Raw genomic sequence first — 22,779 nt, 5'->3', positions numbered from 1 at the left:
TAGTCATGACCCTTAATTCCGATAGCAGCATTCCTAACGAATTGCAATCTCGGACACACATGTGCCCGATCTATCTGACGAAAGAACGACCAGTGCCCACCTCAGAGGGGGGGGGAGGGGGGAGAACACAGAAAAAGGGGGGATTTACAACTGAGGCGGATGGTTCACTGTGTGAAGTCCGTCCCTGTGAGACTTCGGAGCCACGTGCCCCTTATTCCGATAGGCAGAGGTGCTAACGGGCTGCAATCTCCGAGGCACATGTGCGCGATCTATTTGACGATTGAACGAGGGAGAGGGGGGAATTAGCAGAGAGAGTGTGAAGAAGTCCTTGTGAGAGATGTGGGCGCAGAAAATATGCCTTGTGGGATGCCTGGCTGGCAAGGATGTACTTGGGGAGTTTTAATTTACGTTCTTTGATAGAAAATTTCACTATAGAACCAAAAAACCAAAAGGGGAGAGAGAAGAAAAAAAAAACATAACACAATCCGGCAGCATAGGGAAGAAGAAGAAGAAGAAGAAGAAGAAGCAGCAAGCAGAGGAGATCTGCAAACAGAAGAGGACTCAGGAGCAACTCACAGAAGAAGAAGAAGAAGAGACCCAGTTAGAGCTTGCCCACGCCTGCTGATTGGCCTTGAGCTCTGTCTCTAGCTCGCATTTCCGTCTCCTTTCCTTCTTCCCCTACCGGAAAATTCGTTTTTTCCTCCCAAATTTCCCCTCCATCACTCCAGTATACCCCCCCCATGGCCTGCTTCACGAGGATCCATCCCCTCCCCACTTCTTCTTTCAGCAGGTTCGTTCCTTCTTCTTCGTCTTCATTCACCACGCACAGCTCCAGGTAGCTCTTCCCTGCCCACACCGCCGTCTGTCTGTGATCGCTTTTTTTGGGCTTCACCTTTACGTGCTCTTGCACTTAAACAAGGACTTTGCTTTCCAATTGCCTTCTCGTTGTTCGTAAAATATTTATTTGTTGGGGATTGCCATTGGGACCCAACTCGATTGACGATTTCTGCGTCAGTATGAAAATAAGAATTAACTTACTACAACCTCATCATTGGCTTCAATTCTGACCTCCCAAGCTTCATTGTGATCCGTCATCAAATACAGGTGCTCAAGTAACAACTTCGAAATATGCTGTTCTTTTCAAGTCCAAAAACAGCTTCTTTTGATTGTCTTGTTGTCACGTGCATCCATACGGCCTAGGATGCAATGGAGGTTGGTCTGGGCTTGTATCTGACTATCGGGCGTGATTAGCCTAGAGCCAATCGGACAACAGTTCCAGCTAGAATAGATCGGGTTACATGAGCAGTTGTGAGAAATCAGACACCCGAGCGAGCATCATTTTAGAAGCCCCATACAAGGTGAGCCACCTAGATGACACATGGCAGTACCAGGTGCAGCCATGTCAGACAAGCGTGTACGCCAGATCAAACAGTTGCCCAGTAGGACCAACCCAACTTGGCCACCATGTCAGCCACGTCGGGTATCGTGTTCAGCCTCTTTTTAAATGCCCTTGCAGGCTGGTGTCAACCTCTCTTTCTTTTAGTTGTGTTGGATGTCCATGACAGTCTTCTGCAACCGTAGCAGGTTTAGCCAAAAAGATGACATAAGTATCTTATAGAGACTGTTTCTTCAATCAAGAATTGCCTTGATTTTATTTAGGCCTATCCTTACTTCATGAGCTGAGATAAGACGGCTTGCAAATTATGCTTCATTTAAAGACGAAGCATTTTGACTCCTTGGCACCCATGCTCTTGTAAAATTGAAGACTTGTTAACATCGGGGACAGTCAAGCCTTTAAACCTGCGTCACACCACAAATGTGGCAAAGGGCCAATGAAATGAAATTGCATGGCTAATATTAGCAGTTCCGTTAGTCCAATATGGAAAGTGATTATTGTGATGCAAGTAGATGAAGATTGCTTTCTGGGGTCTTCTATACACATACGCCATGCCAAGCATCTTGTCACACAACCCTCTTGCACGAGATGATACTTTTTACGCGTCTATCTAAGAAATATTTCTTACGTCAGGCCATTCATGATTGGCCAATCCTCTAGTGTAATCATCAACTGATGGCTTTGCCTTCAATCCAGGTTTCTTGACTAGTATTCAATTACAAATTCATTCCTTGAGCCTTTGTCAAGCGCAATACGATAGGATTCCTATTTGGCCGCCTCCTTGATTGCAAGGTTTGTTCTTGTGGCATCACTTGCTGCCTCTTCAAAAGTTATTAGCTGCTCGTGAATGGTCCCACGCATTTTAACATAGGCCTTCTTTAAGGCTCGTTGGCTATCTTTGAATTTTAGTACTGTACTGGGGACGAACCTGTGGCCCCTCGAAATAGTCTGCACTGGCTGCTTGGAGGCACACTTGGTACCTATTATACAAAACTTACTTTGTTAAAAGAAGGAATACGTACTTTTGTTGGCCCCCTTTCTACATATACTCAGTGATCCAGATACCTCTCTTCACCTTAAGCCAGTGCCAACATGGCAATGCATCCTTTGATGCAGGTTCTTTTTTAGCATAACCTTGCATTGTCTTATTCAATAGTGTCAAAGAGCCAGTAGAGAGGAGTCATGAATGAGGGTTTTCAGTTCCACCCACATTGGGAGCTTCACTTGATTTAGTTAAACAGATATATCACCTAAGTGCCTTGTCTGTGAGATATGGGATGGCGTGACCTAAGTGGTCATTTGTGAGGGGATTCACTGTGCACTAATGAGAGGATTCACTGTGCACAAGAGTGGGAACCACCTTTTATCCTCAACAATAGCTCACCAAGAGAGAGAAGAGGCAAGAGACAATGTGGATATTAATAGTTGCTCTTCTCAAGAAACAATCAAGCTCCATTCTACTGGATGTCATAGCCTTGTTGCACTCTTGAGACAGTACATATGAAGGACAAGGTGCTCCAATGGTGTGCTTGCGGCTTGAGTCTCCATGGGAAGGAGTACAGTGCAGGATGAGATATGGACAACCCTCACCTTACATGGGCCTCTTTGGTCCAATGCAGAGTAGCTTTGAATTTCCATAAGAAGATAAATAACCAAGTGAGGTTGGTCACCCTGGACCTGTAGTCTCCGTGATCATTTGAACTGGATCCAGAATCATCTATTAATTTGCCAGACTCCTCCAAAGTTCTCATGTAGGATTTGCAAAGTCTCTCTTTCCTTGGTGGAGGTGTCTGTTGTGGTGGCTCCTGAGTTTGTCGAGCCTGTATCAGTGCGAGTAGCAACTTTATCTAAGGCTTCAACTTTGTCTTGGGATGTCCTACTTTTAGAACATGATACTCTCTTGATCACAATCTTCCTTTTGGATGGATTGTAGAGTCAATGTCCTTTTGACTCGTCCTACACCCTATGAAGATGCAACCTTGACGTTCGCTTATCTAGAACATGCATAAAGCATTGAGAACCAAAAACCTTCAAATGCTTGACAGAAGGACTTTTATCTGAACAGGTTTTATTTGAGTCTTTCTCTTTATTTGTTGAGGTCAATGCTCCACCCTGTATCCCTTTTTGTAAGGCCCCCAAATGAGGAGAAGCCATGTGCAAGTAGTGCAGGTGAAGATGAGATGGGACGATGTGGTATTATGGCCACATGGACAGCACCCCAACATGCTGATGTGGCTCGTGGGACACATGGCAGCTGATGTGGAAGCCGTACGGATGCAGTAGATGTGGTAGATAGCCACGTGAACCTGTACAGATGCTACTGATGTGGCTTCTGATGCAGTTGCTGATGTGGCAGTCGGCCTGATAACATGGTAGCTGATTGCTGGCGTTCAGTCTGCCCTGTGGCAGGTCAGTCCAGGTTGCTACAGGTCGACTGGCTGGTTGGTTGGGCTACTTGTGCCCTGTCCATCTCATGGGCTATGTAAGTGGGAGTTCCATTTTCCCTCTTCATCATTACACTCTCTTCTGTCTTCATCACTTGAAGAGGGCAAGATTGTATCCTTGCACTTAGTTCAGTCACCTCCCGTCTCAGGAGTTGTACTGCTGGCAATCATATCCACAGCGATAGCCTCCTGCTTGTTAGAAATCGTGGAGTGCACAATCCGGTGTACGAGAAGAAAGGCACCTCCTCCACTCTCTCTGAGAGACCTGCTCTGACCGGCCATAACCACTCTCCGGGGTCCCACTGTATCTCGCTGAGAGGGCGTCCCTCCCATAACCATAGTCTCTAGTGGGGGGCATCTAGGTCTGTGATGCAAGAAGGGTCGATCGACCACTCCTTGCCCAAACGTCTCACTACTCTGACCCTCTGCCAACCCACCTGGCCTAACACCCAATCCATCTCCTGATCCCCTGTGATCCAGGGCTGCAGTAGTCCGCCCGGTCCCACATCAATCTTTAGCCACAATCTTATGAGGAAGCTCTTAAAACTGCTTTTGATAATTGGATTCGACAACAGCATGTACACAACTTCGAGACAGATGAATCTTCACTCAAGTTGGCAGAAGGAGATAGAGAGCCGTCGAGGATAAGAATCCACATCTGTTTTGACTGCTGGATCGTAGCTTCTCGTACCTTTCACCAAGGGCCGGATGCCTTTTGACATGAGCAAATACCAGATGCAAACCTGCCAAGTATGAATCCATCCCCGTTGAACTTCTCAACGTAAACACCTTCCTTTGTCATAACGGAAAGGTCCTACCGGCTTACAAGGTGCACTGAAGTGTCTTTTTCCTGGCCACAATTACAATTTGGCAGTGCACATCTGTGAAGAGAGGGCCAATTGATTGACTCTGAAGAGCTGTTGTAAAAGCCAAATCACTCCAATTTGAACAGAGTGCCCAGAAGCTGACGGAATCTTGGTGGAATAAATAGAAACAGAATTTATCTAGGCGTTGCCAGTAAGATGACACCCTTTTTAGAAATCTTATTCCAACAGCTTTGTCATAGCATGTAGGAACTTTCTCTCTGTTGGCTTCACACAACGGGACAACACATATACAATCCTCGAGATTATGTCCAAATCGAGTATTGAGAGAAGGGGTTACGCAGGTATAAATGATGATAGGATACTCATTTTCCACCTTCCAAAGACTCGATTTTGGCAGATGTTTGGTGAAAAGCTGCTTCTTTTCTCTTGAGCTTATCCTCCTCTTGTATCTTTCCTTCTCATGTCGTACACAGGAACGTTGAGGTAATCTCTTCACACCTGAGCATCACCATGAACGTGAGCACACTGAATACCATTCCTTTCATGGCTCTGATACCATGTTAGAAATTGTGAAGTGCACAATGGAGAGAGATTCTCACAAGGATGGAGAGGAAGATGGAGAACCACACAAGATAGGAGCCTACACGTAATCTCGTATTAGCTATCAGCCTTATCAAACAAGGCTAAGGTGATTCACAACATACAACGGAGGTGACCACCCACTAAATAGGACCACATCCCTATCCACATCCTGTCCATGATCTACACCAACCAATTAAGCTGATGTAGATTTACACCCTTCTAGTCACCTAGATGTACTAATTTCAACACTCTGGCCATCATTTCCTGATTTCTGTGTGGCCCACCAACAACACAAGCAGCCAGGATGCTCTCCACTCCTCCTCTGTTGGCCCCATCTGCCCCACAGCCTACTTTGAAGCTGCCCAGAGTGCAGCTCTGGGCACTGCAAACAGGGGCCTTTGGTCCTGCAAACAGCAGCCTTTTCCAATATCTGCTGTGTTCACGCCGCACGGCTTATAAGCAAGATCTACCCATGTGCTTTGCTCAGAGAACAGTAGTAGCAGTAGCGGCCTGCACAAACCTATCTGCCGTGCACGTATGGCAATGTAAAAAATCTCATGCCTCTGATGTGTCCACCGCAAGCAGCCTCTGCTCCTCATCAGCTGCAGCCATATCACACCTCCCACAATCTGCCAGGCACAGCCACACTGGCTTCTGCTCAGCAGCCAGCATCAGCCTTACACCCCCATTCTTAGACTGCCATGTGGCATCGTCCTACTGGACGTGGAGGCGTTATATTAGATCATGGGCACAACCCAAAATGGAGTGATTCAACACATACAATTGCCGGATACTTTAGAGGACCATAACTTGTATAACACTAGCCAGATCCTTATGCTCTAGAATCAATTGTTTACAATGAAGATGGAGGAAGAAGATCTGGTAAGGGAGCATTTGATTAAGGTCAAGGTTCTTAGAGATAAGCTAGCAGTTGTAGGTTAGAGGGTCGACGCAAATCACGCAGCATTGTTAGGCTTTAGGAATTTGGTCAAGATACTAACCGCTGTAGAGCGATGCAAGCCACTCACTTTTTTGGAGCTGGGCCTGATGCTTATGCAAGAGGAAGGCATGAGAAGGGGTATGGGGATAACAGTTCAAAGGACAAGGCCAATTTTTTTTCAAACAAAGGAAAGGCGAACAAGGTCAGGGTAAGCCCAAGGTGTTGAGAATAGGCATCTCCAGGGGTGGCTGGCCGACCAGCTCCCACGCAGCAAGGGGGGCCAGAGGGGGTAGGCTGGCCGACCAGCCAGGCTTTGGCCGACCAGCTGGTCGGCCCAGTTGGCTGACCGACCAGGCTGGTCGGTCTAGGCAATCTGGCCGACTCCCCCCTGGACTGCCCTATAAAAGGGACTCCTTCCCTTCAATTGTCCCTACCTTCATGCAAACCCCTTCGCTTTCTCATTGGCAAGCTGCTCGACGTCTCCTCCGCTATCTTCAGGGGACCTCTACTTTCAGGCTCTTATATGCTGCCGGTGGTTCCTCTCCTTCCCCGCTCACTCTCCGAGGTTGGAGTGACTCCGATTGGGCTGGCGACCCCGATTCTCGCCGCTCTACCACGGGCTATGTTTTCTCCTTTGGCTCTGCGGCTATCTCCTGGTCCAGTAAACGCCAACCCACGGTCGCCCGATCTCACTCCTCAAGGCCCAAGTACACAGCCTGCTCCTGACCATCCCCTCAGAGCCCCCTCTCAGCTGCTCAGTTGGCTGCCCACACTCCCGCAGCAGATCTTGCCTCTTCAGGACTCTTGCCTCCTCGCTCCAGGCCTCTACAGTTCCCTTGTTCCAAGGTTCCTGCCTCTTCACCCAGGCTCCTTCAGCCTCCTCTTCTCTAGGCTCTTGCCTCCTCAGTTCAGGCTCCTCTAGCCTTTTCACTCCAGGCCCCTGCCTCTTCGCTTCAGGCTTTTCCTGCCTCCGTGCTCTCAGGCTGCAGCTTTCTTGTACCCCCCTTCTGCTGTTTCAGCTTAGCCTCTTCTGCAGCCTCCTTGTGCTCTCTTTCCTCTGCTTCAGTTCAGCCTCTCCTGCAGCTCCTGTTTTCTTATCTTATTCAAGATATCTTGTATTTCAGTTGCTGCCCTGGTTTAAGGGCTGAGTTACAGCAGATCAGTTGTGGCACATTTTGTTATCTCTAGTGTTCTCTGTATGGCTCTATAATTTCAGTTTGTTTGCATCTTCCACTGCCATTTTTAATATGGTATCAGAGCACCAGAATACTCTCTGATCTGGGAACTTCTATATTGATGAAGTTGAAGAAGTTTGTCCTCGTCAGCAACTCTCCTTCCCTTCTGGTCGTGTTTGCATCGGCGATAAGCACTCTATTCCTGTTCATTCAGAGGGCTCTCTTGATATTATTCCTGATGGCAAAGGGGGTAAACACTCTTCTCATGTTCTTTATGTTCCGTCTCTCGGCTTTCATCTCCTTTCGGTTCATCAGATTTGTCAAAACAATATGAAGGTTGAGTTTGAAGCGGCCTCTGTCACCATCGCGGAACACGTACCGAGCGGGGTTCCAAAGGAGGAGACAAATCTGATGAACCGAAAGGAGATCAAACGTCATACCAGCTCTCTGGGTCTTGTGCCACACCCTGGAGCTGAGAGGGGGTGTTGAGAATAGGCATCTCCAGGGGTGGCTGGCCGACCAGCTCCCACGCAGCAAGGGGGGCCAGAGGGGGTAGGCTGGCCGACCAGCCAGGCTTTGGCCGACCAGCTGGTCGGCCCAGTTGGCTGACCGACTCCCCCCTGGCCTGCCCTATAAAAGGGACTCCTTCCCTTCAATTGTCCCTACCTTCATGCAAACCCCTTCACTTTCTCATTGGCAAGCTGCTCGACGTCTCCTCCGCTATCTTCAGGGGACCTCTACTTTCGGGCTCTTATATGCTGCCGGTGGTTCCTCTCCTTCCCCGCTCACTCTCCGAGGTTGGAGTGACTCCGATTGGGCTGGCGACCCCGATTCTCGCCGCTCTACCACGGGCTATGTTTTCTCCTTTGGCTCTGCGGCTATCTCCTGGTCCAGTAAACGCCAACCCACGGTCGCCCGATCTCACTCCTCAAGGCCCAAGTACACAGCCTGCTCCTGACCATCCCCTCAGAGCCCCCTCTCAGCTGCTCAGTTGGCTGCCCACACTCCCGCAGCAGATCTTGCCTCTTCAGGACTCTTGCCTCCTCGCTCCAGGCCTCTACAGTTCCCTTGTTCCAAGGTTCCTGCCTCTTCACCCAGGCTCCTTCAGCTTCCTCTTCTCTAGGCTCTTGCCTCCTCAGTTCAGGCTCCTCTAGCCGCTTCACTCCAGGCCCCTGCCTCTTCGCTTCAGGCTTTTCCTGCCTCCGTGCTCTCAGGCTGCAGCTTTCTTGTACCCCCCTTCTGCTGTTTCAGCTTAGCCTCTTCTGCAGCCTCCTTGTGCTCTCTTTCCTCTGCTTCAGTTCAGCCTCTCCTGCAGCTCCTGTTTTCTTATCTTATTCAAGATATCTTGTATTTCAGTTGCTGCCCTGGTTTAAGGGCTGAGTTACAGCAGATCAGTTGTGGCACATTTTGTTATCTCTAGTGTTCTTTGTATGGCTCTATAATTTCAGTTTGTTTGCATCTTCCGCTGCCATTTTTAATACAAGGCTGCTGGGGACTCTTTAGAAAGTGCAAGCAAGAAAAAACTAAGAAAAAACTTCTATTGTCACAAGCCTGGGCACATAGCAAAAGTATTGCTGATTTAAGAAGTTCCAAACTTGAGGATTGCTCATAGGGGGCATTGATCAGGAGACAGTCAAAGTTTCTGAACAGGACCATTTTGAAGACAATCTACACGGGCCAGCCACTAGAATCCCTCTACACAAGGATCAACAACTTGGAGATTCACGGAAGAAATTGTCAGATGGTTGCTCCTAATTGGAGGGCGACATCATGGATGAGTTACCCAGGTAGAGTGTAGACGATTCAGAGCTTTCCAGATGACATGGACCACACCATCAGAGAGTGGATGCTAGAGGATGTTGCTACGGGTGTTTGGACCAAACATGGTAGACCTAGGAGGCCTATAACATATATATCGAATGGATTGCATCTGGGTCTCCTGATAAGACTGTGGAAAATAGAAAGTAGCCATTGGCAGTTTGTGGAGGTGTCCCTAAACCTCAAGTTAGAAGCTACTCTCGGCAAAGTGAAAGGGCTGAGATCAATATGCTCACTGAACGGGCATCAATGTTTCTCTTAGGCTTTGAAACACACAAATTTTACACGAGTTTGAATCAGTTCTAGCATTTCCAGTTTTAGAAAAAGAGCCAAAGATCAATTATCTCAAATCCATCCTAGTGACAACTATTAGAACCTGTTAAAATAGCTGAGAAATATGTAGATTTACCTCCAGGTGAATCTTGTTGCCTAGAGCTGGAGAAAACAGCATCTGTTTTGTTTTGTTTTGAGAGCCGGCTTTGCTGTGTTGGGCTTGCACCCACTAGACATCTCATGGAGAACTCTTTCCCCCCACCTTATTTATTCGGCGCCACCTCAAGTGTGGACCCTCTGTCAATCAATACACCTCAGAGAGCGGAGAAGATACATCTGTTCAATTGCAATTGGGAACAGCCATATCGTTCAAATTTTTGTGTTGGGCATGCCTAGAGCATGGAAAGCAAGTAGAGGGTAAATTGTGGCTAGTAGGTGAAGACATTGAGTGAATAGGTGAGCCAAAAATAGAGAAAGTGAGACAACAGGTAGATTTTGCAGGCAGATGAGGCCAGAAAGTCACCAGCGCTGAGCAATATGAGGTACTTGCAAATGACAACTAGCCAGGAGGGGCTTATGCTGCTGCGGTTTGTAGTCCAGTTCAATTTGGCAGGAGAATACAATGTGCAAGGACTAGACAGGTTGATAGGTGTAGGCTGTGCCACATGTTCACAGATAGGGAGTGTGAGATGAATAATACATGGACAGTGAACAGGACACCCCGTGGTCAGCAATCAAGCGACTCCGTGGGGCAGCCACATGGGCAGAAGATGTGTTGCAGAGGAGCAGGGATGTGGGCTGCTGTGCAGGTCTGCGCAGGCGCTGGCACAGGGCCGGTGTTTGTGTGCCTCTGCTTTCATCTCTACACGTCAAGACAGTGCTGATTTGCACCTTGATATCTTAATAGACTATGACATGTCGAGAGTGCGCTCTCTATTTTTATGATCTATATTCAAACTGTGTGCTATCAAATCCCCTCATTAATGACACATGGTTTGTGGCTCCTTCTACGCATAAGATGTCCAGGTGGGCAGCAGAAATTGGATTATGTTCCTATTTTAAATCTTTTGGGAAATTCTTTACAGGATTCAATTGAGTTCATCGTTGTGTCTTTTCAATCACGTCAAAAGTTTCTGAGATATTATAGGGATGCGTTTTTAAATTAGGTATGGTGTATTAACTTGTTCCCCTTTACTCTTTCTCACCTTTTTATCACATTTGTAGGCATATAAGCAGGATTCAGCAAGATTTAACAAAGTGTGAGGGCATATGTAGACACATTCACTGCCCAGAGGATGTTAAATTTTCTCATTTCCTGCATAAGTTTATTTGGGTAGTTGGAGTTATCAAAGCTACTGCTGGCACTCACAATGTTCTTTGCACTGTGAATTGCAGTTGCTGGAAAGATTGTCCTTCGGAGCAGTCTTTTCAATACCCTTATGTTGCTACTCATTGATTTCCAGTCACTGCAGGGACCTCTGTCGCCGTTAGTAGATCTGGATAATGAGAAATGTCGTTATATTGTTGCTGGCAGGACTCTTTAGAAAATGGAGGTAGAGGGAGAAAAAAAGCAAACCCCGCAGGATGATAAAAGGAGAAGGATGAAGACTCCCACTCAACTAGAAACTTTAGAGAGAGTTTTTGCTGGTGAGTAAAAGCTTCAATTTTGGGTACAACAGAGTTGGTCAATTATCAGTCTGTCTTTCTGAAAGTGGTGTGGTTTTGTTTTAAAACAAATTCTGTATGCTACAACACATTAGCAAGAGTAATGTGTGCAATGATAATGGCAGTATTTCCGTTTACTGATGAGAAGTGCTTATACATAGAATTGGTTCTATTTGGCTCCCTTAATGAGAGAGAAAAAAGAGTGGTCAAAACATTAGCGCATATGTGTGTTGAGAAAAGGATAGTCATTCCATTTAATGGAAGGAACCCAAAGAAAGGTGCCCTTTATAGGATACTTCAAGGTGCATTGATGAGATCCCTCTATGTCTTTAGTCTATTGGTGAACTAATCAAACACATATTCCAAAGTGTTTGGAGATATTTTATAAACTTGTCCAGTTCTCATCACCTGAGAATCTTTGGGATTCTCAAGTAAGCCTACTGGATGGTGGCACATTGTGGACAACTTTGTACAAGGTTTTGTCCATCTTTAGAGCTATACATATATGCTGTTTCTACTCTCATTTGCAGGTTCATTAACTGTCTGCATCTATCTATATTCACTTGTATACACCATAAGGAAAAGGAGTGAGAATTGAGTTAAGCATTGTAATTTCTGGGCAACGTTTGTTACAATCTTTCACTGCAGGAGTGTTGGCTACAGCAAGCAACCTCCATGTCTGTAACGGATATTGAAGTTAAATTCTTGGATAAGCTCCAACTACCGTCTTGCCTCTTACGTCAAAAGTTATTGTAAGAATACTTTAAGGTGAGTTATCCACGTGGATTACAAAAGTAGATCCATACAAGTTATTTTCTCCACTAATCCCTGAATAATAGCACACATCTTCTTTTCATGCCTTGGCCACTCACACTGTGGTTCCATTAGCCTTTGAGTCTTCAGGACTTTGCGCGAGGTTGAGCATATGCCGGTTTCTACCAAGAACCATAGGGATGCAAAGCCTTTGCACAAGAGCAACATCAATGAGTACTATCATTGTGAAACAAAACATGCCCATTAATTCAACCACATTAATATTGAAATGACATTTCTTACAGCTAGAATCAGAAGAAAAGGCACGGAGACTGACAATGTGAGGATTACCTGGAGTCATGCTAGGATCAAGCAAAAGAACAGCTGTGTTGTCCTCACCACGGTTCAAAGGGTGTGCGTTAGATGGTCGCTTGTTGCAGTCCATTAGCCCAGGCATCAGTTTGTGTTGGAGAACCCGTACAAGGCTTCTCAACAAGAAGCCCCGATGTTTGCTTTGCTGAAAAAATAGACGCTTTTCTCTAGAAAGCAATAGCTTTCAGCGAGAGCTCCTGCGAGCCTCCCCTCCCCCCCCCGCTAGCTCTACCTCCCCCCCCCCCAGCTCCTCCTCCTCGCCTCGACCACCCCCACCCCCTGCCTCTCCGCCCTCACCCCCCCCTCACCCGCCGCCTCACCTCGCCGCGCCCCTCGCCTCCGCTCTCACCCCCCCTCGCCCCCCTCCGCCCCCCCTCGCCTCTCCGCCTCATCCCGCCTCTCCGCTCCCCTCCCCCTCGCCCCCCCTCCGCCTCACCTCGACTCACGCCGCCCCCCCCTCGCTTCACCTCACCCCCCCTCTCGTTGCTCCGCCTCACCTCCCCGCCCCCTCGCTTCACCCGCCCCCTCGCCCCCAATCCACTCCTCCCCCGCCCCCCGCTTCACCTCCCCGCCCCCTCGCCACACCACCCCCCCCGCCCCTCCCGCCCTTCCGCCCTCCGCTCCTCCCCGCACCCTTCACCCCACCCTTCCGCCCCCGAACCTCCCGCCCCCTCACTCCGCTCCGCCCCGCCCCGCCCTTCCGCCCCGCCACCTCCCGCCCTCCCGCCCCGCCCCGCCTCTCCCCCGCTCCCGCCTCCTCCTCACTTCACCCGCTCTCCGTCCCCACTCCCCCACCCCGCGTCACCTCCGCCTCCCGGCCTTCCGCTTCGCCTCCTCCGTCCTCCGCCCTCCATTCTCCCCGCTTTCCGCCTCCGCAACCGTCCTCTTCACACCTAGGCTCCACCCTCCCGCTTCTATCCCCCCCTTTTTGGGTGGCAGCCTTTTCTTCATCGGAAGCCTCGCAGTTTGTCTTGGCGGTATGGCGGCTCCCTGCCCGGAACCGGAGGCCCAGTCGGACCCTCCCTCTCCAGATGCCTACCGCGTTATCCTGACAGAGCAACAATCATCTCGGGTTCAGGAGGTTGCCAATGACTTTGCCCGTACCTCTGTTTACGACAGAGTCATTGGACACTCCCCCTCCAGATCAACCATTAAGGACTGGCTCCAATCCACTCTCATGCTAGAGGATGGCCATATTGAGGAGGTGGCCCTTATGGGAAGGGGCATCTTCTGGCTCAAACTCTCCAATGCGAAAGCTGCGAGCAACCTAATTGCTGGTTCCCCCACGTCGGTGGATGGAAAGATTATCATGATAGTCCCGTGGTACCGTGGATTCAGCGTAGCGGATTTTGATGTTCGGTTCCGTATACCTCGCCATCCAGTGACGCTAGTTTTTCCAGGTCTTGCTGCTGAGCTGCGGTCGATTGTCAGGGACCTGGGCTTCCATTTTGGCTGGGTTATGCACGACACTTTCGCCGACGCGGTGACTACGGCAGGAGCCCCCCAAGTCCGTGTGGCTGTGGCGGATCCTGCGACTCTCCCTGCAGTGATCGAGATCGTGACAGATGCCGGCAGCATCACCCAGAGCATGGTAGTCACCGGACAGCCAAGCCAGTGCCTGAGGTGCCACGGCTTTGGGCACTTGGCGGCTGCTTGTCCATGTTTCGCCAGCTCTTCTCGGCCTCCCCCGCCCCCTCCGCCCCCTCCCTCCCCCTCCGGACAGCCACGTCAGGATGAGCCGAGGCAGGCGGAGTCGGGTCCAGAGTTAGTGGGCGGTTGGACTGAGGTTAGAAGGAAAAGATGAAAGAACAAGAAGATTTCTGATAAAGGCAAGGAGGCAGAGGTTACCCATCCTGCAGCAGCACCTCAGAGACCTGACAGGCAGCCGCCCCAGGGACCTGGGAGAGCTTCTTCTTCGACGGTAGCCCGCCCTTCACAGCCTCAGATCCCCCTCTCTTCCGCTCCCCCACCCCTTTCCACTCAGTCCCAGCCCCTTCCCCAGTTTCACCCCCCTTCTCCCGACCCGCAGCTTCAGCCCCCGCCTCTTCCTCCTCAGTCTCCTCCTCCTCCTTCTCAGCCCCAGTTCCAGATGCATCCCCATCCCCCTCCCCCCGCCTCTCTCGACTCTTCTGCAAAGTTAGCTGCACCAACGGCTTCCCAGCCGAGGGCAGCCACCTCCTCCGCTAGTCGCCTCCGTGGAGTCTGAGTCGCCTACCCCCTAGCCTCCTCCCCCCCCCCTCCACTGGCAGGACACCCGGAGTCTACACCACCACTGGAGCAGGCTTCCCTGTCCGCTAGCCCCTCAGTGGCAGACTCTGATGGGTCTCAGCTTCAGGAGAGAGAGCTTCCTTGAGACTTTTACAGATCTGGCCCCTGGGACTACTTGGATGTGGCCGACCTCGGGACCTTCCCGGCTTGTCTCGACATCAGTATCTTCCTGCTCCGCAAAGGGGCGGATGGGAAGATTGCCGCCTTGGCCCCTAGGGATGGCCCTAGCTTTGCTTTCACGTTCCTCAGTGACGGCACCGAGACCTGGACAGACGACTCGGTCTGGGAGGCTCTCAGAGAGCAGACGCACGCTCAGGTTTGCTCCTGGATAGGCCCGTCCGGTGGGCAGCTTCTCGAGACTCAGTGGTCCGAGGGCGACGTGCGCTTGCGGTGGCGTTGCGCCGCCAAACGCTTCCGACTGATTGTGATCCTCAGGCCCCCCTGTCATGGCCCCTCTCCCAGGATGTCAGAGCCTGGTCCCCTCAGAAACTCCGAGCCTTCTACGGGATGACTACTTCAGAGATCTCGAGCTAGCTCGAGAAAGCATTTGCTCATGGCACCAAAGGCCTCTCGCCTTTGTTGAAGGTGTTGAAGAACGGGCAGGACGACCCCGCCTCCCCCTCCAAACCTTCTCATAAGCGGCAGCGCCTCCACTCCGAAATGTCAGCTAACTCATCGACTTCGACCGCGAGCAGACAGTTGTTTGCAGCCTCCCAATCCTCACCATGAGCCTACACCTCGTATCATGGAATGTGAACGGGTTTCATTCTTCTGGCACCCGTGGTCCCAGGAAGCTCATTTTGCGACAGGAACTTCAGCCAGCAGTGATTGGTCGTTTGGATGTACTTCTACTCCAGGAGCACAAGCTTTCTGCGGCTCACTCCCGCAGCTGCGGGAAGGTTCTCCCTGGACGTTCCCACACTTATTGGGAGCCCTCGATCGGCGCACAGGGGAGGAGTGGAGGTGTTTGTACTTCCGTGTGCGAGCAGCTAGCCCAGGGAGTTTTCGGTCATGGCACGTTGATCCCAGGCCGTGCCCTTTGGGTAGGCCTGGAACTGGAGGGTTCCAAAATAGGAATCCTCAACATTTATGCTCCCACAGACCTCTGGTGTAGAGCCACCTTCTGGAGGACACTTACAGGGTTCTTCCAGACATGGATTCCTGGATTGTTGGAGGTGACTTCAACAATCTGGAGACCTTGGAGGACCAGCAGGGCAGAGGTCCGGAGTTTACAGGTATGGCTCAGGCAGAGCAGTCCGCTTGGGACTCTTTCATCTTCGCGACAGGAGGTAGGGACAGTTGGAGAGACCCGTCCTTCCGGCGTTGGCACGGGAGCCTGGACTTCTCGTGGGGTTTCCGCAGGGAAGGAGGCAGACTCCTGGAGAGGCTGGATAGATTTTATGTCAGTGATTGGGCCATTAGCAGAGGCGGTCAGGCGGGTATAGTTCCAGGGACGACACTTTCCGACCATGCGCCTGTGCTCCTATCATTAGACTCGGCAGTCCAGGCCCTTCCCCCCCGTTCATGCCGGATTCCCGACTCCATTTTCTCGAGGGTGGACGTGCGCAGCAGTATCTGCAGTCTATGGGACAGAGATTGGGGCGAGTGCGTGGATCTGGTTGATTTGGTGGCGCAGGCTTTGCAGGAGTCTAGCCAGATTTGCCAGCTCGCAGCCCTACAGGTTCGACAGGAGTGGTGGGGCAGAGAGAGAGCTCTTCGGAGGGACCTCGCCTCCATTCAGCGACTCCAGCAGGCAGCCCCGGGCTCGGAGGAGCTTCGGATCCAGGCCCTTCGAGCCAGAGCCCTTCTTGAGGAGACCCTCCAGCGTCGGTCAGAGTTTTCCTATCACGCCTCTCTCTCCTTCTGGGCTCGGAAGGGTGACCGGATGAGCAGGGAGTTCTTCAGGACGCATGGCCAGAGAGCAGCAGGTGATGAGCTCTGGAGTCTCAGGACAGCAGAGAGGCACATTGTTACGGATCCGGGTGAGGTCTTGGCGTTGGCTACCGACTTCTATAGGACTCTTTTCTAGCAGGAGCCGCTTGCCCCTCGCACTCGACACTCCCGGGAGGAGGTGTGGAGGCACATTCCATCCCTGGTCCAGCCCAGCATGCAGGCGACGTTGGCACCGTTCACTACGGACGAGATGTTGGAGGCCTTGATGGCCATCGATGGGCAGAAGTGCCCGGGCGAGGATGGGCTATCCCGGGCATTCTTCACCTCCTTCTGGGATCAGATCCATCAGCCCCTCCTAGTAGCTCTTCAGAGGATTTTCAGCAGCGGTTATATGCCAGAGAGCCTCTCCTCGGGACTGATTTGCCTCATCCCGAAGGGAGGAGATAGACAGGAGATCGGTCAGTGGCGCCCGATCACCCTACTTACCACTGCTTACAAAATCCTTGCCAAGATGATCAGCGCCAGAGTTCGGCCTCTACTTCCAGACCTCATTCATGACACTCAGACAGGCTTTGTCCAGGATCGCAGTATCCTGGATAATGTCTTCACCTTCTCAGAGGCAGCGGAGTGGGCTCAGCACAGTGGGTCACACCTAGCCATCCTACTTCTCGACTTTGAGAAGGCCTACAATCGAGTGGATTGGTCCTTTCTGGAGGGGACTCTGGAGCGACTAGGTTTCCCAGCAGGATGAATTCAGGGTATTTCAGCGTTGTACAGGACGCTTCCAGCAGGGTCATGTTTGGCGGCAGGATGGGTGAGCGTTTTCGTCTGGAGAGATCAGTGCGTCAGGGCTGCCCCCTTGCTCCTTACCTATTTCTCTTCTTCGCTGAGGCTATGACATACTACCTTCGGGCGAGATCTACTGGGCTCAGGGGTGTTCGCCTCCCACTCCGAGAGGACACGGAGCTCCTGGACTCGGAGTACGCGGATGACACAGCACTGTATGTTCAGGATGATGAGATGATGCTGGAGAGGGTGAGGATGGCCCTAGAGATCTTCTGTTCGGCTGCCGGTGCAAAAATCAACTGGAACAAATCAGTTGGTTTTCTCACAGACCCCGGGGCGTGCTCTCAGTGGGGGAGGTTTTTGGGTTTCAGATGGATTCCGCGGGGACAGACAGCTAGATACCTTGGTTTTCAGGTCGGCCTGGATATCATGCCAGCTCAGCAGTTTCTCCCGGTGCTAGATTCCATCCGACGGAAGCTGGCTTTCTGGAGCACTGCTAAGCTCTCCCTTGCAGGTCGTGCCCTGGTAGTCAACCAGGTCCTCCTAGCCACGGCCTGGTATGTGGCTTCCTGTTGGTGTTTCTCGAGATCCAGCGTGGCACAGCTTAGGAGGTTAGTTCGGAACTTCCTTTGGTCCGGGGAGGATGGCCTCAGAGATACCAGAGCCAGGGTTGCTTGGCAGACAGTCATTCTTCCGCAGGCCGAGGGAGGCCTGGGGGTCATCGATCCAGAGCTTCAGAGTCAGGCCCTGTTAGGCAAGCTAGTCATCCGCGGCTTGACCTCGGGGGGGCAAACGTGGAAGATGTTACTTCAGCAGGGGGTCGGTTCTTGTGTCCCGCACCGAGGTGGAGAGTGGCTTCCGTCCCTCAGGTGGATCTTCACTTCCGCCCCGCTCACTCAGCCCCGTTCCCCACTCATTCGTAGCCTCCTCATGGTGTGGAGGCGGCTCCGCCTCAGTCTCATTCAGTCCCCTCCTAGCTGTCAAGAGGAGATCGATCGTCAGCCGCTTATCTGGAACGATCAGGTCAGAGATGCCGAGGGCCTTCAGTTGGGGGAGAGATCACACATCAGGTGGGACGGCTGGATGCGGGGGCCAGCCTGGTCCCTTCGAGTTTGGAGGGACACGTACACACATTTGGAGACGGCTGATCTTGCAGACGCAGCTGGAGGTGCCCGTGGAGCCTAGGCGAGACGTACGGAGATCGACGGCGCGATTCCAGCTGATTGGTTGGTTCCACCTGAGCTTCAGATCCTCATGCCAGGTGATGACCGTTGGCTGGGACAGTTCACCCCCCGTGGCATCCCACTGGTGGTCGCAAGGCAGATGGACGACTCCTCTGTTTCCTTCTTCGCGGTTTTGGGGGATGGGCGACTCAGGAGAGAGGATGTGCTCATCGACCCCCTACTCCCATGGCAGAGGGTTCGGGTCGTAGGCCTTGTGGGGAAGGTTTGGTGGACCGACCCTTGCATAGAGCAGGATCAGTTGCAGCTTTGGCGTCTCTGGCTCTGGGAGGGGCGGGCCTTGTCAGAGCTTGATTGGGACCCAGGAGAGTGGAGATGGCCAGAGATTGCGACAGGTCAGGGGCCGACCTCCTTCTTTGCCTACAGCACGACTTTGGGCAGGCGAGTTCTAGGGAGGATGCAGAGCCGCCCTCCCACCCAGCGGCCCAGTTGGTATGCACAGGGTATTTCCAGGTTCTTTTCGCAGGCCTTCTAGAAGGCCTTGTGGGAGAGCTGGCGGCCGCGGAAGATCTCCTACTTCCTGTGGCTTCTGGCCCACAAAGGTCTTCTAGTGGGGAGCTGGTTGCGGCAGATTGGCCAGGACGGACGTTGCCAGATCTGTCATGAGGACGAGGAGTCACCAAAACACTGCCTATGGAGTTGCACTCGCGCCCAGGAAGTGTGGAGGTGGACTTTCGGGATCCTTACTTGTGCAGCACCGGAGCTAGGGTTGATCACTTGGGGCGCGTTCTGCTGGTGCAGCACCGCACCTGGTTTTCATCATTTATTCGAGGCGTGTCAGCAGGACCCCACATTCCTTATTACACAGGGGACGTGGGGGCCGCTCGAGAGTATCCCGCAGCACCTGGCAGATGCCGGCACAAGAGCTCAAGAGAGGCAGCCAGTCTGGGAGATTATCAGCAGCATCGCAGGTTGGCACATCTGGACCTCGCGCTGCGCGCAGATCCTCGGTGGCACCTCCTTATCGACTGCCTAGATCATGACTGACATCTGGAGTGAGATTATACATACCCTCAGAGGCCAGTGGGACCAGATACAGGGGGACTACCGGGCCGGTCGGGAGAAGCGGAGACGCTTCCTCCGGGTTTGGGACACACAGGGCCTCTTCTTCGAGCAGGCTTCGCAGGGCCTTCGGTGGCGCTACTCACCACCTCTCTGGCTGTTCATTCACACTCGCCTTATCCCTCCGTGAGAGAGAGCTTTACTTTTGTTATCTTTTTGGGCTGCGTCCGATTTGTGAACGCAGCCCGTCAGCTGCAATGCTGACCTCTTGTATCTTGTTTTCGAAGTAATATAATTAGCACTGTTTTTTCGGCCAAAAAAAAAAAGAAAGCAATAGCTTTCTTCTCAAAAGGCGATTTCCTTGCTTTCAGCCCTGTGGGCCCTCTTTTAAGCTGCTGGTCCCCTTTGCCATGCGCTTTCTTCCCAAATTGGGCACTCCATATCTGCTTTTCTCTCGTGGGACTTGCTTTTTGTGCTTTTCCCCTAAAACAAGGGCCTTTTTGTAGTCTTCAAGGTCCTGCCACAATATCCAACACACTTTAACTTAGTAAAGGTTAGCCAATGCATGCATTCTAGTTCTTTGGACTAATCCTAATCCTTCCTTAACTTGCACATAAACAACTTTTCTCTTCTTGACCAAAGTCAACTTTCTTTGACCGAAGTCAGAATTATTCTCTCTTTTATTTCTTGCGGCGTCAAAATACCTTTTTGTGACATTCCCTCGACTTCTTTTTCAGTTGTCCTCAACTGAAAAGCTTCTTGGTGTGGCTGCAAAACTTGTGGATACTCTCAGAAAAACTCATCCACCTACTTGGCATCTAGGACCGAGCAGTTGTTGAACTTGACAAGGTACTTGGTGGTAGCCTTGCCTCTGGGTCTTTCTTTCTTGGCAAATCCATGCCCTTCTTTTTGGCAAATCCATGCCTTCCCTTTTGTTTCTTGGCAAATACATGTCCTCGTTTTTCTTGGCAAATCCTTGCCCCCCTTTTTCTTGCAAATCCTTGCCCTACTTTTTCTTGGCAAATCCTTGCCCTTCTTTTTGTTGGCAAATCCTCACCCCCCTGTGTGTGACTTTTCTTGCTCCTCGGAGCATTGGGCAGCCACATGCCCCCTTTTTTTTTTTCTTCAGCCTTAAGGCTTTGGTTGCTCGTGACTTTCTTGCTCCTTGGAGCACTGTGCAGTCACATGCCCCTCTTTTTCCTTACTGGAAAAACTCTTTGCTTCCTTAGTCAAACTATTCTAGAGAAAATTGGGTTTCTCTTCCAAGGGCTTTGTGTACCCGTTGGTTTCTTTAGCTGTAACTCCATCTTTGAGCCTTAAAATGACAGAAACACTTGGGCCAATGAAAACCACTGCCACATAACCAATACTTGAGCATATCATACTTTATAGACTTCCCATTCATGAGAGTGTCTTCTTGGAACAAATTCAAGAAGAGAATCTACTTTTCTCCTTGGTTTGCCATACAAGGGGTTAGGTCTTCAAGTAAACATAAGATAGACTTATTAAAATAGTATTCTCGAATGGAGTGATTTGTAGATAAACTTAATTTTGGTACTCTGTGAACCTCATCTTGGAATTGCTTTGGAAAAAAATGTTCTTTGAAGACTTTCTTAGATGCCATTCACTGCTTACATGCTTTCTTTTTGACAAGATGTTCTCTTTGCTAAGCACTTACTGGACCTCTTAGGTCTAAACTTATTGTTCTTAACTTGGATGGATCCCGAAACTTCTTCATCAGAAGAGTATGTTCCTGAGAGAGAAAGTGTAAAGCTGTCTCACTCCTCGCAAAATAATCCTGAGGAAAAAGATACTTGGCCATGATGACCATATGAAATACTGTCATATAAAGCTCGAGCATGTCATGCTCCGTAATAACAAAATGACTTAATTGAATACCATAACTGAAATCCTTTGAAATGAGATAACTGGAAACATATAGCTATGTCATTGTTCAGAGTCTCTTCAGACAAGTGAAAAACAAACCCATCTCCACTCTTGACAACAAGGTGCCAGCAGTCGGAATATAGTCGGGGGACAGTAGACGGACTATAAAAGACTATCACGAGATGTAAAAAGGACAGAGAGGAAATCTTGCAAAAGATAGTATGCTTCTTGTATATTATGTTTTGACAGAGAATACATCAACTCAACAACTCAAACTCTGAACATGAGCTGATACAAGTTTTTATAGCCATCTGAGATCAATCCGACTGTTGTAAGGCAACAATAAGTTTCAAAATGTAACAGTCCTAGTCAAAAACATTATGTGGTGGATCAGGCCACTAAGGAGTGCTGTTAGGGACAGTTACAACTGTCCCTACAGTTATAAAATGATTCCCACTGCCTTGTTCTAACGACTCCCTCTTACCAGAGGTGTATTTAACCTATCCCATGGTTAGTGTTCACGTGGGTGGAGGCTATGCCTTCAACACCTGGCACTTCCGGTGGAGAGGCTTTTTCTCAAAAAGTCAGGGATACGAATCCTTCTTCACTAAAAATACTCCTTCAAGTGCACCTTGAAGGTATGTGAAGCATTGAGATCAATCAGTGTTCCCCGAGTGACAACTGGATCTACAGTCTCGGTTTCTTCTTTCTGTTCCTGAGTCTTCGGTGTTGCTTCTGCTCCTTCGGGCTGTTCATTGGTTCTCTTGGGGCTGGCACACATGGAGTGGCTTGGGGTAGCTCTGACCTCTGTGCTGGCATCTTCCTCTTGCTGATCTGCTGTAAGCTTAGGAATCTGGGTCATGAATTCTACAGGGTCATTGAAATTTGCAGAAGTTCCTGCTTTCTCTGTGTCAAAGATTGTGAGATGATCCTCAAACGGCATTTGCTTTTTCTGGGCATCCTTTGATTTTGCCCTTGAATTCTCCAGCTCGTAGGCCATGGCCTCGTAGGCATATGCAGCCGATGCTTTCATGGTCGTTTTTCTATAGTGAATAGTCTGCCCTTTAAGGAATTCCACATCTCTTAGGATGTCCGGACCAGCTGATTTTTCAACTCAGAAAAATCATATTTGCTAAGGAATATGCCGTCTACCTCGTCGGCCATTTCCTGTAACAAAAGATTTTCGATTTGAAGGTCATTTTGATTTGCTCCCATACGGTTGAGTTGACAAAGAATTCATCTTTCATCTCTTGCAGCCATGCTGTCATAGTCGGCATGCTGTTGTACCTTGACCTGTGCTGTCAGCTTTGCAGTATGCTTGCTGTGTTGCTCTGTGGATCTTGCATATTCGTCCTAAAGTTCTGTAATTCTGGCCTGTGCACTGGCAAGCTGTTGCTGCAAGTCAGAATGCTTGATCATGAATTCCTGTGCTGCCTCCTTTTCTTTCTGGAGCTGGT

The 22,779-nt window shown here is 50.3% G+C and overlaps 1 protein-coding gene across 3 annotated transcripts in view; it reads left to right on the top strand.

The window, feature by feature from the left end:
- The first annotated feature begins 491 nt into the window (after positions 1 to 491).
- LOC147889300 (homeobox-DDT domain protein RLT2-like) overlaps positions 492 to 22,779 on the top strand; it is a 123,597-nt gene continuing 101,309 nt past the window's right edge. For all 3 annotated transcript variants that reach the window (XM_087391358.1, XM_087391356.1, XM_087391357.1), the window contains exons 1-2: positions 492 to 790; positions 10,990 to 11,102. In XM_087391358.1, the coding sequence (XP_087247484.1) occupies positions 11,003 to 11,102 (100 nt within the window). In that variant the 5' untranslated portion in view covers positions 492 to 790; positions 10,990 to 11,002. The remainder of the gene's footprint in view (positions 791 to 10,989; positions 11,103 to 22,779) is intronic.

This window comes from Dipteris shenzhenensis, chromosome 20 (genome assembly GCF_047967505.1).
Source record: "Dipteris shenzhenensis isolate YYH24624 ecotype China chromosome 20, Dip_SZ_1.0, whole genome shotgun sequence".
NCBI lineage: Eukaryota > Viridiplantae > Streptophyta > Polypodiopsida > Gleicheniales > Dipteridaceae > Dipteris > Dipteris shenzhenensis.
This window is presented reverse-complemented; position numbering and strand designations above follow the sequence as displayed.